The 14,420-nt window shown below is 51.3% G+C and overlaps 1 protein-coding gene across 2 annotated transcripts; it reads left to right on the top strand.

The window, feature by feature from the left end:
* The first annotated feature begins 236 nt into the window (after positions 1–236).
* KCNS1 (potassium voltage-gated channel modifier subfamily S member 1) lies at positions 237–8,187 on the top strand. 2 transcript variants are annotated; one of them, XR_013365389.1, is made up of 3 exons: positions 237–1,262; positions 3,877–5,492; positions 5,602–8,187. XR_013365389.1 is itself a non-coding variant. In XM_077873310.1 (2 exons), the coding sequence occupies exons 1-2, from the start codon at positions 237–239 to the stop codon at positions 4,345–4,347; spliced, it is 1,497 nt and encodes a 498-aa protein (XP_077729436.1). In that variant the 3' UTR covers positions 4,348–8,187. The 2 variants fall into 2 exon arrangements, 1 of the variants encoding a protein (XP_077729436.1); XM_077873310.1 differs by having other exon boundaries at positions 3,877–8,187.
* The last annotated feature ends 6,233 nt before the right edge of the window (positions 8,188–14,420 follow it).

Raw genomic sequence — 14,420 nt, 5'->3', positions numbered from 1 at the left:
GAAACAGGAAAGGGTGATATCCTAGCTGAGCACCCCCACCCCCCTCGGGGGGTGTCAGCCTCTCCCGCCAGTCCCTTTCATAATTGCCCCCAATTTGTGCAAATGAAACGGGGGTGCGAAGGCTCTGTGATTTGGCGGGTCGGGGAGCGAGGGGCAGGCCCCGGGCCGCCCCCCACCCCCCGCGCCCGCGGCCGCGCCCCCTCCGCTGAGCATCCCTCCGCGTCGGCCCACAGGCCATGGTGAGCGAGTCCCCGGAGCCCGGCGCGCGTGCGCCCTGGCGGCGGAGCGGCGAGGCGCTGCGCGTGAACGTGGGCGGCGTGCGGCGGCGGCTGAGCGCACGCGCCCTGGCGCGCTTCCCGGGCACGCGGCTGGGCCGGCTGCAGGCGGCGGGGTCGGAGGAGCAGGCGCGGCGGCTGTGCGACGACTACGACGCGGCGGCGCGCGAGTTCTACTTCGACCGGCACCCGGGCTTCTTCCTGGGGCTGCTGCACTTCTACCGCACCGGCCGCCTGCACGTGCTCGACGAGCTGTGCGTCTTCGCCTTCGGCCAGGAGGCCGACTACTGGGGCCTGGGCGAGGGCGCGCTGGCCGCCTGCTGCCGCGCACGCTACCTGGAGCGGCGGGTGGCGCGGCCGCGCGACTGGGACGAGGACAGCGACACGCCGAGCAGCGTGGACCCGTGCCCCGACGAGATCTCCGACGTGCAGCGCGAGCTGGCGCGCTACGGGGCCGCGCGCTGCGGCCGCCTGCGCCGCCGCCTGTGGCTCACCATGGAGAACCCCGGCTACTCGCTGCCCAGCAAGCTCTTCAGCTGCGTCTCCATCGGCGTGGTGCTCGCCTCCATCGCCGCCATGTGCATCCACAGCCTGCCCGAGTACCAGCCCCGCGAGGCGGCGGCCGCCGTGGCCGCGGTGGCCGCGGGCCGCGGCGCGGAGGGCGTGCGCGACGACCCGGTGCTGCGGCACCTCGAGTACTTCTGCATCGCCTGGTTCAGCTTCGAGGTGTCGTCGCGCCTCCTGCTGGCGCCCAGCACCCGCAACTTCTTCTGCCACCCCCTCAACCTCATTGACATCGTGTCGGTGCTGCCCTTCTACCTCACGCTGCTGGCCGGCGTGGCGCTGGGCGACCGGGGCGGCGCGGGCGGCGAGGACCTCGGCGACCTGGGCAAGGTGGTGCAGGTGTTCCGACTGATGCGCATCTTCCGCGTGCTCAAGCTGGCGCGCCACTCCACGGGGCTGCGCTCGCTGGGCGCCACGCTCAAGGTGAGGCCGCTGGGGCCGGATGGAGGGGGGGGGGCGCGGAAATGGGGACGCGACGGTGGCCACCGGGCGGGTGGCCAGGTGAACTTAGAGGCGACCTTCCTTGTGCCAGACGGCGGGTGCACCGGCACATCCCGTTTGACCTTCCCAACAGCCCTGGGAGGGCTCCTTCTCAGGGGTGACACTTGAAAGCCGAGGCAGAGCTTTGCTTTTCTTTCTTTAAAAACAACAACAACAACAACAAAACCAAGAACCTAAGACAAAGGTTACTTTTGGTCTATGCGGGATGCTAACTGGCTTCTTTGCTGAGCCTTACGTCTGGCATTATGGGCAGGCTGGGGCGGGGGCGGGCACAGATACTGTCGGTCACCCTTCGCGGGCCAAGGCCAGCCGCAGCCCCAGAACTAACACTTTTACTGAGGGCTAATTCTGTGCCAGTTTTACATCCATTATTGATTTCATTCTCAGGACAACTTCCTCAGGAAGATGTGGTTATTTATTCCCTTCCCGTAGATGAAGCACCCGCGGTCAGAAAGTTGGCTTTGTAAAGCCTGGTTGCAATTTCCAGAGCACCCTTCTGGTGCCAGGCCCTGCACTCGGGGGTGAATCACTGCTCCGGCAAGTTTACCCTTGAAGGGGTGAACTTGGCCTGGCGTGGGGACGGAGGGAATGTGAACAGCTTGGATGAAGGCCTGGAGAGAGGACAGGATGAACACTGGGAGGGGACTTGGCAGGAGGGGTGCCAGTTGATGAAGTTGAAGACGCGAGTGGGACGGGGTCCTGAAGGGCCATCATGCACTCTTGGCCCAGGATTTTGGATTTTATCCCAAGGTAATAGGGGATAGAGCCTGTGAGGGGTTCAAGCTGGGGCAAGGATTATTGTCACTACTTTGCAGATTGTACTGCAAAACAAGGCTCCGGGAGGTGACAGGACTTGTCGGAGGTTCCTCAGTAAGTTGCAGAGCCCAGAGAAGAACCCAGCTCTGCCTGACCCCAGCACCTCCTGCCCTTTCTCCTAAAGCTCCACGCAGCCCTCCTAAGTATCTCTAGGAGACCCTTGCCACCCATAGCTTTGTAAAGCCTTTTTATGCCCTCGTAGCAGGGCAGCCAGGATGCCGGGTACAAGCAGGGTGATGTGAGCAGAATCCTGGGCCAGTGGGCAGGTACGAGGAATTCACGTCCCTCAACTCAGGATCTCTCCAGCAAAGATCCTCCAGCCATGCAGGGAACTAGGGCCTGATGCCACCAGATTTTTCTGCAGGGAGGGAGAAGAGTGTTGACTGAGGCTGTCAGTGTCCAAGACACAGGTGAAGACTCCTGGCTGCTCAAAGGGAGGCCCCTGATCAGCAGCAGCTTTCTCATTACCTGGAGGCTTGCTAGAAATTCAGAATTTCTGGCCCTATCCCAGACCCACTCAGTTGAGTTCTGCCTTTTAAACACGATCCCAACATGATCCCTCCACATATTACAGTTTGGGACTAGGAAACTACAGTTCCAGACTGGGGGTCTTGGCCTCAGCACTGCTGACATCTAGGGAGAGATAATACTTTGTTGTTATGTGTGTGGGTGGAGGGTGGCTCTCCTGTGCATTATAGGATATTTAGCAGCATCTCTGGTCTCTATCCAGTAGATGCCAGTAGCACACCTGTCCCAGTTGTGACAACCAAAATGTTTAAAGACATTGCCATATGTTGGAGCACCTGGGTGGCTCAGTCGGTTAAACCTCTGCCTTTAGCTCAGGTCATGATCCCAGGGTCCTAGGATTGAGCCCAGGGTTGGGCTCCCTTCCTCTGCCCCTCCTCCATACTTATGTGAGTACATGCTCTCTCTCAAATAAATAAATAAAATATAAAAAAAAAAACAAAAACAGGGACACCTGCGTGGCTCAGTGGTTGACCATTTGCCTTTGGCTCAGGTTGTGATCCTGGGGTCCTGGGATGGAGTCCCACATCGGGCTCCCCACAGGAAGCCTGCTTCTCCCTTTGCCTATGTCTCTGCCTCTCTGTGTCTCTCTCGAATAAATAAATAAATAAAATCTTAAAAAAAACCCAAACAACCAAAACATTGCCAAACATCCTCTGGAGGGCAGATTGCCCTATTTGAGAACCACTGCTTGGCCTCAGGGGCAGAGCAGATACTTATACACATGGGCAAGTGCGTCCATGGTTGGTCTGGGGAACATATATCCTGGGAGCTTTCCTGAGAGGCAGAATCTATTTTTGTACTTGTCAGAAATGAGATAGACAAAAGTACATTAAATGAACCCTTTACATTGTGGAATACAAACTATGGTTGTCCCTTGTGTAAAAATCACAAGCTTGTTACTAACTGGCTGGTGCTGCTAGATCCCCCTGCGTTAGAAGAAACCACTGTGGCTTAGCAGGGATTTTGGACAATGGAAGGTAGGCCTGTGTGCACTCCCAGGGAGTTGGCTGCCTCTTGTGGTCGAAAGATCTTAGTTTGGAGTCAAGGGACCCGGGTCTCGATGCCAGCTCTACTTTGCTCTGTGACTTTGGACCTGCCCCTTCCAGTCTCTGGGCCTCAGTTTCCACATATGCTTGATTTCAGGTCTTTGAGCCCACCCAGCTCTGACTTGGCTTCCTACGTTCTCTTCCAGCACAGCTACCGTGAGGTGGGCATCTTACTGCTGTATCTGGCGGTGGGGGTGTCCGTGTTTTCTGGCGTGGCCTACACAGCCGAGAAGGAGGAGGACGTGGGCTTTGACACCATCCCCGCCTGCTGGTGGTGGGGCACGGTGAGCATGACCACCGTGGGCTATGGGGATGTGGTGCCTGTGACCGTGGCTGGCAAGCTGGCAGCCTCGGGCTGCATCCTTGGGGGCATCCTGGTGGTGGCGCTCCCCATCACCATCATCTTCAACAAGTTTTCTCACTTCTACCGCCGCCAGAAGGCTCTGGAGGCCGCCGTGCGCAACAGCGACCCCCGGGAGTTTGAGGACTTGCTGAGCAGTGTCGATGGGGTGTCAGAGGTGTCTCTGGAGACGTCCCGTGAGACCTCCCAGGAGGGAAGGTCTATAGACCTGGAGGCCCAAGCCCCCAGTGGACCTCCAGACTCTCAGGTTTATTAAAGTCAAGGCCTGGTGTCCCCCTTCCCACACCCCCTACGGTCAGCTGAAACAGCAGAGATCCCTCCCTGCTTACGGCGTTCATGGTGGCGGAACTGCTCAGGATCATCCACCCAGGCCTGAGGAATGAGACTGAGGGGCTACGTCTGTTCCTCCAAAAGGTCCAGGCCAGGATAGTGTTGCCCAGATTCCATGAGCAACCCAGTGGACTGCATAAATGGACCTCCAGGCTACCCAAGAAGCAGGCATGCGCCAAAGAGAAAGTCAGAAGGATGCTAACCGTTCCTGAGCACCTCCAGCCCTTCACATTCGGCCCTGAGTCAGAGGAGGAGAAAACTGAGGCTCGGAGTGGGGCCAGGACTTGCCCAAATGTCACCCAACTGGAGGGGGTAGAGCCCAATTTGGAATCCAAGCTCGTTGGTCTGCCAAGACCAGTGTTCCTTGCATGCTGTCTCTCTTCTGCCCTCACAAAGTTTGCATGTGGCTTGAGGGGGTTCTCTGGATCTCCAGAGTTCATCCATAGGGTTCAAACTCTCTATCAGAGTTAGGGAAAGGACCAGTCAGGGGATTCCGATGTAGGAGTCCTGTACCTTAGCAGTGGTTCTTTTCCAGGAGTTTCCAACAAGAGTCAGCTCTCAAAGATGAGGTCTGGGAGGAAGGAGAGGAGCTGCCTCCTTAGCTGGTGTGTAAGATTTGCTAAGCAGTAGTCCTGCAGCTTCCTTGAGCTGCAGACTTTGAAGGGGCCCTGGTCTGTGGCCTGAGGTCTAGACCCAGCTATCCTAGGACATGACGTGTGAAGTGGGCACACCCTTGGCCCTGTCTCCAGATCTCGGCCCATCTGTCAGCTGGTCACAGTCTGCACCCCAGACGGAGATGGAAACCAGATGTGTAGCAGGGAATTACTGATTTAAAGCCAGCCCGGTTCTGAAATGTTGGTAGCAGGGAGTTGCTATGCATGGACACTTGTGACCCCTGGGTTCCCCCCGTCTGACTTTGGCAATTCTCTTCCCACCATGCAGACCTCGAGCCCTACCTTGAGTTACTATCCAGGCAGATGCTGGGGACCTCTGCCCCCTTCCACCAGCTCCAGCCATCTCATCCTTGCTGGGGGCACATCTCTCACACTCACCTGCTCAATCCTCTACTTGGTGAGAAATTTGGGAGGGAAGGATTCCCCTAGCCTTATTCACACACTGTTCCTAGAACACCTGTTACTGTACTGTCCTTGCCTGGCTACGGCTCTGTCTGTCCCACCAGGCTGAGCTTCAACATGGAAGACATCATCTGGTTGAACCGAGACTTGGGAGGAGAAGGTATTTAGTGATACCTACTAATGGATCCACCAATTCGTCCAGCGTACTGCGTGCCGAGTGCTGGGCAGGCAGAGGAAATGACCAGCAGAGAGGTCTTGCCCTTGAGAGGCTGTAGACAAGAGTGAGCAGAAGATTCTCCTGGTTCTCCCCCGCCATTCTGCTTACATTATGAGGCTTTTACAGTGATTTCCTTGTAGGTTCTTCACTCATTTGTTCAACAACTATCTTTTGGAAGACTCACAAGCTGGGGCTTCATGTGTAGCCTGTAGACATGTTTCATTTAGCTTCATTTTCATTTCTCTCTTCTTTGTGTATATATAAGTGTGTATTTTTTTAAAGTTATCTCTACACCCAACATGGGCTCAGACTCAAAAACCGTGAGATCAGGAGTCACATGCTCTACTGACTGAGCCAGCCAGGTACCCCTTAGTATGTATTTTTTTAATTTGAATGCTTTTGTATGAGGTACACACTGTCACTGCCCCATAATGTGCCCCCGACACACACACAGAGACACACACAGAACACTACTGTGGTAGTTCTACCACTTCTCAGATTTACTTGACATACCTGGGCTCTGAGTCATTGACTGCTGGGTTCACAAGGTATAATGGGGAACAAAATATATGTCTCTGTATTCGTGAAGCTTACAGACTAGTGAGGGAGATGGATTTTAATCCAATGGCCACAGAAACATGTAACAGTTCGGCTAAGTACAGGGAACTAGAAGCACATAATGTAGCAGGGACCATTAAGGGGGTCAGAGGAGGCTTTCTTGAGGGTGACATTTTAACCTATGGTCACACAGATGCACAGTTAATTAGGCAGTGGTTCCAGGAAGTGTTTCCAAGCAGGGGGCACAGCATGGGTGCATGCATTGTGTAGACCCCCACGTGTGGATGGAATCCGAGTCTCAGGATGGAGCAGAGGCAGAGCTGAGCTGGGAGTGCTGCTTGTGACTCCCCAAGTACACACCGGCCCTCTCGCATGCTCCCCTTGTAACATCTAGGCCCAGCTCTGCCTAGGCCGGGGCACAGAGAGGGGAGGGCTGCATGCACCACCCTTGCCGAACTGCTGAACATCCCAAGGTGCCAGATAGCTTCCAGACTTTCTGACCCCACAGACAAGGCCCCCAAAGCTAGTGCAGGGAAAGCTCAGGGGGAGAATCGTCTGGCCTGCATCCATCACCAGGTTATGTGTTGTCCTGGCAGAAAAGCGACAACTCGCTTCCACTCCCATGTGTCAAAACCATTATGCAAATAAAGAGGTTGGGTCCAGAGACCTGCTTCTGCCTGTACTGGAGCTGGCTGCCTGGCGTGCTTTCAGGGTGAATGGCGGGGGGGGGGGGGATGTGACTCAGAATCCAGATTCTCTGGTTCCAGTCTTGGGTTTGGCACAGGTTGCCAGTGACAGGAATCCAGCTGGAACTAACTTGGTCGAAAATAATAATTCATTACAGGTAACTGCAATGATGAACAAGTTACCATTAAGGTTATTTGCTTACAAGCAATAGAAACTATCTGAGACCCCTGGGTGCACAGCAGGCTGAGCGTCAACCATGGTTTTGGCTCAGGATCAAGAGATCAAGCCCTGTGCTGGGTTCCAGCTCAGCGAGGAGTCTCCTGAGGTTTCTCTCCCTCTCCCTCTCCCTCTACCCTTCCCTGCACTTTCCCTCTCATTCTTTCTCTCTAAAGTGAGTAAATCTTTTTTAAATATTAAGAAAACCTATCTTACAAAAAAAATTTATTGGAAGGTGTATTAGTTTCCTGTAGCTGCCATAATGAAGTGCTATTTAACCTGATGGCTTAAAACAATAGAAATTTCTTCTCTGACGAGTTCTGGAGGCCAGAAATCCAAAGTCAAGGTGTCAGCAGGGCCACACTCCCTCCAGAGGCTCCAGAGGTGAATCTTCTTGCCTCTTCTAGCTTCTGGTGGCTGCTGGTGTTCTTGGCTTATGGCAAGAACATTCTCTGCCCCTGTTATGATGTCACTTTGTCCTCTATATGTGCCAATTGCCCAGTGCTACTCTCTCATAAAGACTTGTGTGATGTCACTAGGGCTCACCCAGCTAATCCGTGCTTTCTTATCTCAAGACTCTTAAGCTAATCACATCTGCAAAAAGATCCTTTTAATGAATAAGGTAGCATTTACAGAGATTAGGATGTGGATGTATCTGTGGGGCCACCATTCAGCCCACTACAGAAGGGTATCAGCGAAGTTCATCCAGTCAAAGGAAAACCTAATTGAGCAGGCCTCAGGATATGCAGGGATGAGGGGAGCTCTAGGGCCATCAGTGGTGGGACTCATGAATCTTCCGTTGAGGACACTCCCAGCCAAATGCTCCCCTCCAACTCCCCTCAGCTCCAGTCCCAGCTGAGAGGTTGATTTGCCCAGCTTGTGTCACATGCCTCTCCCTTGGTAGAGATGGAGGGCAGGGCACCTGGATTAACATCTGCAACAGACCACATGGGATGGAAGAAAGGCCATGTGACATCACCAAAATAAAGGAGGACATTTTTTTGGCAAACTAGCAGGTATCACTGCATTCTGACCCTTGGCCGCCCAGCGCACAATATGCTCACTCTTTCTTCCCAGACACACAGTTTAAAAAAAAACGTTTCTAACATAAGGAACCTATCATATATATAACCTAAAGCACACTTTGTGCTCTCCAGGCCCTATTAATGTGATTTAATCAGTGTAGTGGATCAATTTGGTATCTTGGGGATTAGGACAATCAAAGTCTTTCTGGTGCAGAGCTGGCGAACTAAGGTATCTCTGAGTTGAATAGTAAAGAAAAACCGTTATCCCTTCCAACTAATGGCAAAATGCTTCCAGTGATTTCTGTTTCTTGGAATAGAAAAGGAATCCAATAGATGCATATGAGCTCCAGGAATTATACTGAGGAAAGTGTATCTAACCAAGCGACTGAAATTGAATTGCCACTTGATTAAAATAGTCCACTGCCATTTTCCAAGACACATCTACTTTTGCACCAGCCAAACGGGAAGTAATGGTGTTCTGATGGGAGTCATCACCCTCCAGGGTCTTTGGTGGAGGGTTGTCTCTGCAGCCTCCCCAAAGGTGCGGTACTGCTTTGAGTTTTCTATTTCGAAACAGTTGTTCACTTGGATTCTATTGGCCTTTTATTTTATTTTTTTAAAGATTTTATTTATTTATTCATAGACAGAGAGAGAGAGAGAGAGAGGCAGAAAGACACAGGCAGAGGGAGAAGCAGCCTCCATGCAGGGAACCTGACGTGGGACTCGATGCCGGGTCTCCAGGATCACACCCCATGCTGCAGGCAGCGCCAAACTGCTGCGCCACCGGGGCTCCCCTCTATTGGCCTTTTATATTACAAGGGCCTCCCTGGGTCAGGGAGCCAATGTGGGGATCTTTTCCAACTATCACTCAGATATTGGAGATCTAGCCCTCCAGTCACATAGACAAAGTTCAAAATATTATTTTTCACATGGTTGATGGACCTATGGTGGTACTCTCAAGACCCAAGAAATTGGTATTAGCTCAAAGTTCTTCATCCAAATCGTCCCTGAATGGTTTGGGTGTTTCCCTTTCTTCAGCACCCAGTTACCCCAGTAAATGGCCACGGCCCTTTTGGAGAAGACAAGAGAAATGTTCACATTACACTGGTGTGAGAGTATAGCAGAGACCTTCCCTAAGAGCAAGTAGTGTATCCTTCATCCGGTAAATGAAATCAAGGCTAGGTGTTAGGTGATGATCAGTTTTTGTTTTGCTTTGCTTTGTTTTGTTTATTATGTTTTATTGGTTATACAAATTAAGTAATATTGGTGGTCAGCTTTACCTTCTCAGGGCCCTCCAGCAGAGATCCTGCCTCATCCAGAACCTGCTGAATATTTTGATGACCACTTTCACTTAATTTCTGAGGCACTTAAAGGCCAACACCTGGCCTCCCACACCTCTGCATTCTTCCTTCCCTTAGAGATCAGGGAACTCTTCACCAAGCACTCCTGATGTAGACTTTCCTCACAGCAAAGGTGAAGTGTTCTGGGTTCAACAAGGGCCATAGAGATATTTATGGGAAGGAGGCGCCAAATAAATCCAATCCAGCATTCCTGTCTTTGGAAATCTTTGAGTCCCTTCCTCTATATGATGCCAAGGGATTTGGGGCCTTTTTCATTTCATGTGGGCCAGCATTTGGTCCAAGTTTGCTTTAGCCAATCCATCAATGGTCAGAACCCAGCCAGCTCCTGGAGCTAGCACAGAGAATGCAGAATCCTGATCCACACATCCATATTGAGATCAATCTGGCCCAACATTACATTTCCCTTTCCTTCATCAAGCACCACAAAACTTCATTCCCACAAGTATTCCCTAGATTTCTAATGGTACCAATGAATAGTTTTTGTAGTTCTGTAACGGTCCAAGATTCTTTCCTACTCAGTCTGTTCTTCACCCTCCAAGCCAAAACTCATCCCCACCATCCAGCTATGCAGCCCTGAGGGGTGGCTAGAGCAAGCAGGAACTTGGAAGCTTCCTCTATAAGGAAGGTGGAGACTGCTTCTAGCCAGTGTTTGAGACCACCTTGGGTTCCTCCCACATCTTCTTGTATGGCCGGTCCAGGGGTCAGAAGCCATACATAAAAGTGTAGCAGGGTGGTCAAGTCAGCCACCTACATCATCAGTTGCCAACTTTGGTGTTTGGAGATCTCAGCCCTGCAGTAAGTCATGAGGTTCTTTCACTGTGGTCATAGAATTGCTCTACATTTCATTCTCTCCCTGCCCCCAACACACACACACACACACACACACACACACACACACACACACACCTATTTGAGCTTGCTTTGTTGACTTTTCCCTACATCCACCTCTATCCCACAGCCTGGGCATTCCTCATCTCCTTAAAATTGAACTGTGACAGGAGGTCAAATGATACCACGCAATACAGGAAACAGCCCTCTGCTGCTGTATCCCATGGACTGCTCTCCAGGGCTGGGCACCAGGAGCAACCTCACTGTTTTGCCCCAGGAAAGGCCACTTTTAATACCCCCCACTTCCTGGAGGATTTGGAGAACTCCATTCTACTTCCAATTTCTCTTTGAGTTAGAAGTCTTTGGTTGCAATCAAGAGAATCCAACTCCGAAAATCTTAAGCAAAAAATGGCTGCATTGGATAGACACCAGATTGGATCAAAGTCAGATTAAACAAGCAGGCTTTGAGGAAGATAGGAATGAGGGCAATATGGAGATTGAGGTACTTAGAGCCCATGAATCATCCTGTTAGGGGGTCCTGCAATTAAAATGCCTAAGTGACAACACTCTAGCTAAAAACTCCCAGAGAACTGAGTCTAACTGTATGAGTTTGGTCACATGCCCACCCCATGGCTGGAGGATGATGGAGGAAGACCATCTTGCAGATGGTCTCTCCAGAACACAGATGGTGGAGGTGTAGTTTCCTGAAGAAAAAGTGGGATGCTTTAGTTAAAATGAGGGAAAGGGATCCTGGGTGGGCAAAACCAACAAATATCTATTCTAAAGCCACGCAGCGGGAATGGTAGCTAGTGGCTTGGCTTCAGCAACAACAGACACCAGGAATGAGAGAGACAGACTCTGGATTACATGGCAGACATCTCCTAGCTCCGTATCTTGTGGTGCCTCCGCCAGAGACCTTCCCAATTCCAAATTGAAAAATGCATCAGAGGAGCGGACTGGCCTGTCCTGGATGGGGTTGCTGGATCACTCCACTGTGGCAGACGGTTGGGTCTGTGAGAACATGGTAGCCACCATGTGAACTCCCAGCTGGTGTGGGAATCGAGTAATTTCTAGAAGAGTTAGGGAGTATTGGGCAGATCCCATAGTCATCCCCTTGCAGTCTCGCTCTCTTGGGTCTGTTTCATTTTCTATAAAATGGACAGATGACGTCCAGAGGTGCTCAGGAGTAACTGGGGCCCTGGATCTGGAGGCTACACAGGACAGCTCATGTCGTTGGCAGCTCTGGGATGTGATGTCTGTGGTAGCTTCTCTCTGCTTGCAATGACCTTGGGGTGTGGATTTCCCTGTTAAGTGAGACATAATGTTCCTCAGGGAGGATCCAATTTAAGATCTTCTCCTCCCCCGCCTCACATTATAGATCAGAAAATGGAGATCCAGGGAGGTCCAAGGTCACACCTGAGTCTCTCTGTGAAGAGAAGAGCTTTTTCGCTTAAGTAAGGGCTGAGTGTTCACATTGGAGAAGGGGGTCAGAGGGGATCTGATGGCCTCCTGAAGTACTTCTTGGGTCTCCCAAGAGTGAAGGTAACCTATTAACTAACAATAATAACCACCCTCACAAACCCGTGGCGCTCCACAGTTTACAGCATGATTTCACACCCATTATCTCATATACTTCTCACAAAGCAACAATGAAATAGAGTGATCATTTTTGGACAACTGAGGAAACCATGACCCAAAGTGGGATGTTCAGAAGGATTCAATGTTCAGGGATTCAAGCTCAAGCCTCCAAATATGAGGCTGTACTCACCAGGCACCTGATCCCGCTGGTCCCGCTCTGGTTGGCAAACTGAACTCCCCAAGTGCCACCGAAGGCAGTGGCTTTGAAATGTGGGTCCTGTTATGAATTTCTCCTCCCACTCTGGACATGGCCCTCAGGTGCTAGCTGGGATGATCCTTGATGACTACCAGATCTCACATTCCAGGACAGCCGGGCCCTGAGCCTGAGTGTGGAAAGAATTCTCCAGGAAATTTAGTAAGTGGAGAAGCTAACCTTATAAGGTAGCTTTTTTTTTTAGGTAGGACCTTTTGAGATGAAAAGGACAGTGTCTTCCAGAATCTTGTCTGCTGGAAAACAAGAGGATGAGGGGAGATGTAGATTGGTGATTAACCTGTTCAAACAGAGTGGGTTCAGAACCTTCAGGAAATTCATGAGTTCAAGGGCAGGAACTGCTCACACCTTGGTTAGGGAGTCAGGTCTGGATTCCAACATTGGCCCTGCCACTTACCAGGTGCTGGACTCTGGATTGGACCTTTGATCTCCATGGAGCATGTTTTGGCGTTGACCTCCATCCTCCTCCACTCAGACTGGTATACAAAGCCCTCCCCCACCTGCATCTTGTCCTACATTCTTGGATGGGTAAGGAATCCTTCAGTTACAAGTGACAGAAACACAACACAATGGCTCAAGTTCAGGTGGATCCAGAGGTTTGACTGAGGTCATCAGGTCTCTTCCCTTATTGCCTTCTTGGCCCTATATTCCCTGTGTTGCCTTCATTCTCGGGCAGGGGATTACTCCAATTATTTGAATAGGATGGGAGAACATGAGCGATACCATGTGGGATACGGGAAAGCCTATGGGCCCTGAGGCCTGATGGACTTGCACTTGAATCTCTGCTACCTACAAGTTGTGTGATCTTGGTTGGGTTTCTTTGCCTCTCTGAGCCCATTTCTTCACTTGTCTTGATATAATAACACCTGCACCTCAGAGTGTTGATGCCAAGGTCAAGTGAGGTAACGTGTGAAAATGCCTGGCATAATAAATCCTAGGAGGAAAATTAGAAATGCATAGGAAGGAAAGAGAAATCCAGCAGCGCTCTGGTTTTCTTTGGGAATGGTAAAGCAACTGTGAGCAGAGGAAAGGAAGTGGCCTATATGCGTACAGATCATAAACCAGATTCACTCTTGAATTTGAGGCCACAGTTGGGGTCTCAGCATGAATAGCAGGCTCAAAAGTCTGGGTTTGAGTCCAGATTCAACATGGCCAAAACTTGAGTCTTCGCCACACTGTAAGGCTGCATGCTGGCTGAGAGTGAATACACCTGACATGGCACGGTGGGGTGGCTTCCCTCTGCTTCTGTCTCATCATGAATGACACCCAGACCTCCTCCCATAGACCACAAGGCTCCGCACGCTCATCCTCACTCACCTCTCTGATCTCACTGCCACCTACCCTCTCCTTTGTGTGCTGTGTTCCAGGCATGGAGGCCATCCTTCCAACAGATCCAATCTCTGTGCCTGGCTCAGGGCCTTTGTTCTTGCTGTGCCTTCAGCTTGGAATGTATACCATCCACGTGTTCCGCCTGGCTGGCTCCTTCATGTCATTCAGGTCTCACTTCAAAGCCATCTCTTCAGAGACCTGCCTGGATCACCCCATAAAGCTGCCTCTCCCTGCGCATGTGTGCATGCATGTGTGTGCACACATATACTCACACACATGCACATGTGCACATATTGCTCACAGTCTCACTACTGTTTTCTTTGTGGCACTTCATCCTTCTCTGAAATGATCGTTTATTCATTACATGTGACACACGCTTGCTGTGAATGTGACAGCTATAAATCTAAACTGATCTGTGTGTTGTCTTGCACCAGTGACTCAAATATTGCCTGTGCCGCTGCTGTGGATAGTTGGCAACTCTCGGGAAAGCTCCAAATGAAGCAAAACCATGAATGTCTCTATTCTGCATGGTTCATTCTTGGAAAATTAACAGTAAAACCTTACTTGTACAGAGTATTTTGTGTTTAGATGTAAATGAGGTTTGGTCTAGCATCAGGTGTTAATAAACAAGTTTCTCACCAACGTAAATGTCCAGTGGGGTTTGTCTATGGTGCTGAGCAGGTGCAGGACTGTCCCAGAATGCACGGCAGGACATCTAGCATCCCTGCCTCTGCCCATTAAACCTGCGCTCATGGTTACCACAAAACCACTCTGCCACATTTCCAGAACACTACCCAGTGGGCAGTACCGCATACTATTAGAATCACATATCTACAGAAAGGGTGCAGTACTA

This window comes from Canis aureus, chromosome 26 (genome assembly GCF_053574225.1).
Source record: "Canis aureus isolate CA01 chromosome 26, VMU_Caureus_v.1.0, whole genome shotgun sequence".
NCBI classification, from domain to species: Eukaryota; Metazoa; Chordata; class Mammalia; order Carnivora; family Canidae; genus Canis; species Canis aureus.
The sequence above is the reverse complement of the archived record's forward strand: the minus strand, read 5'-3'. Positions and strand labels throughout refer to the sequence as shown.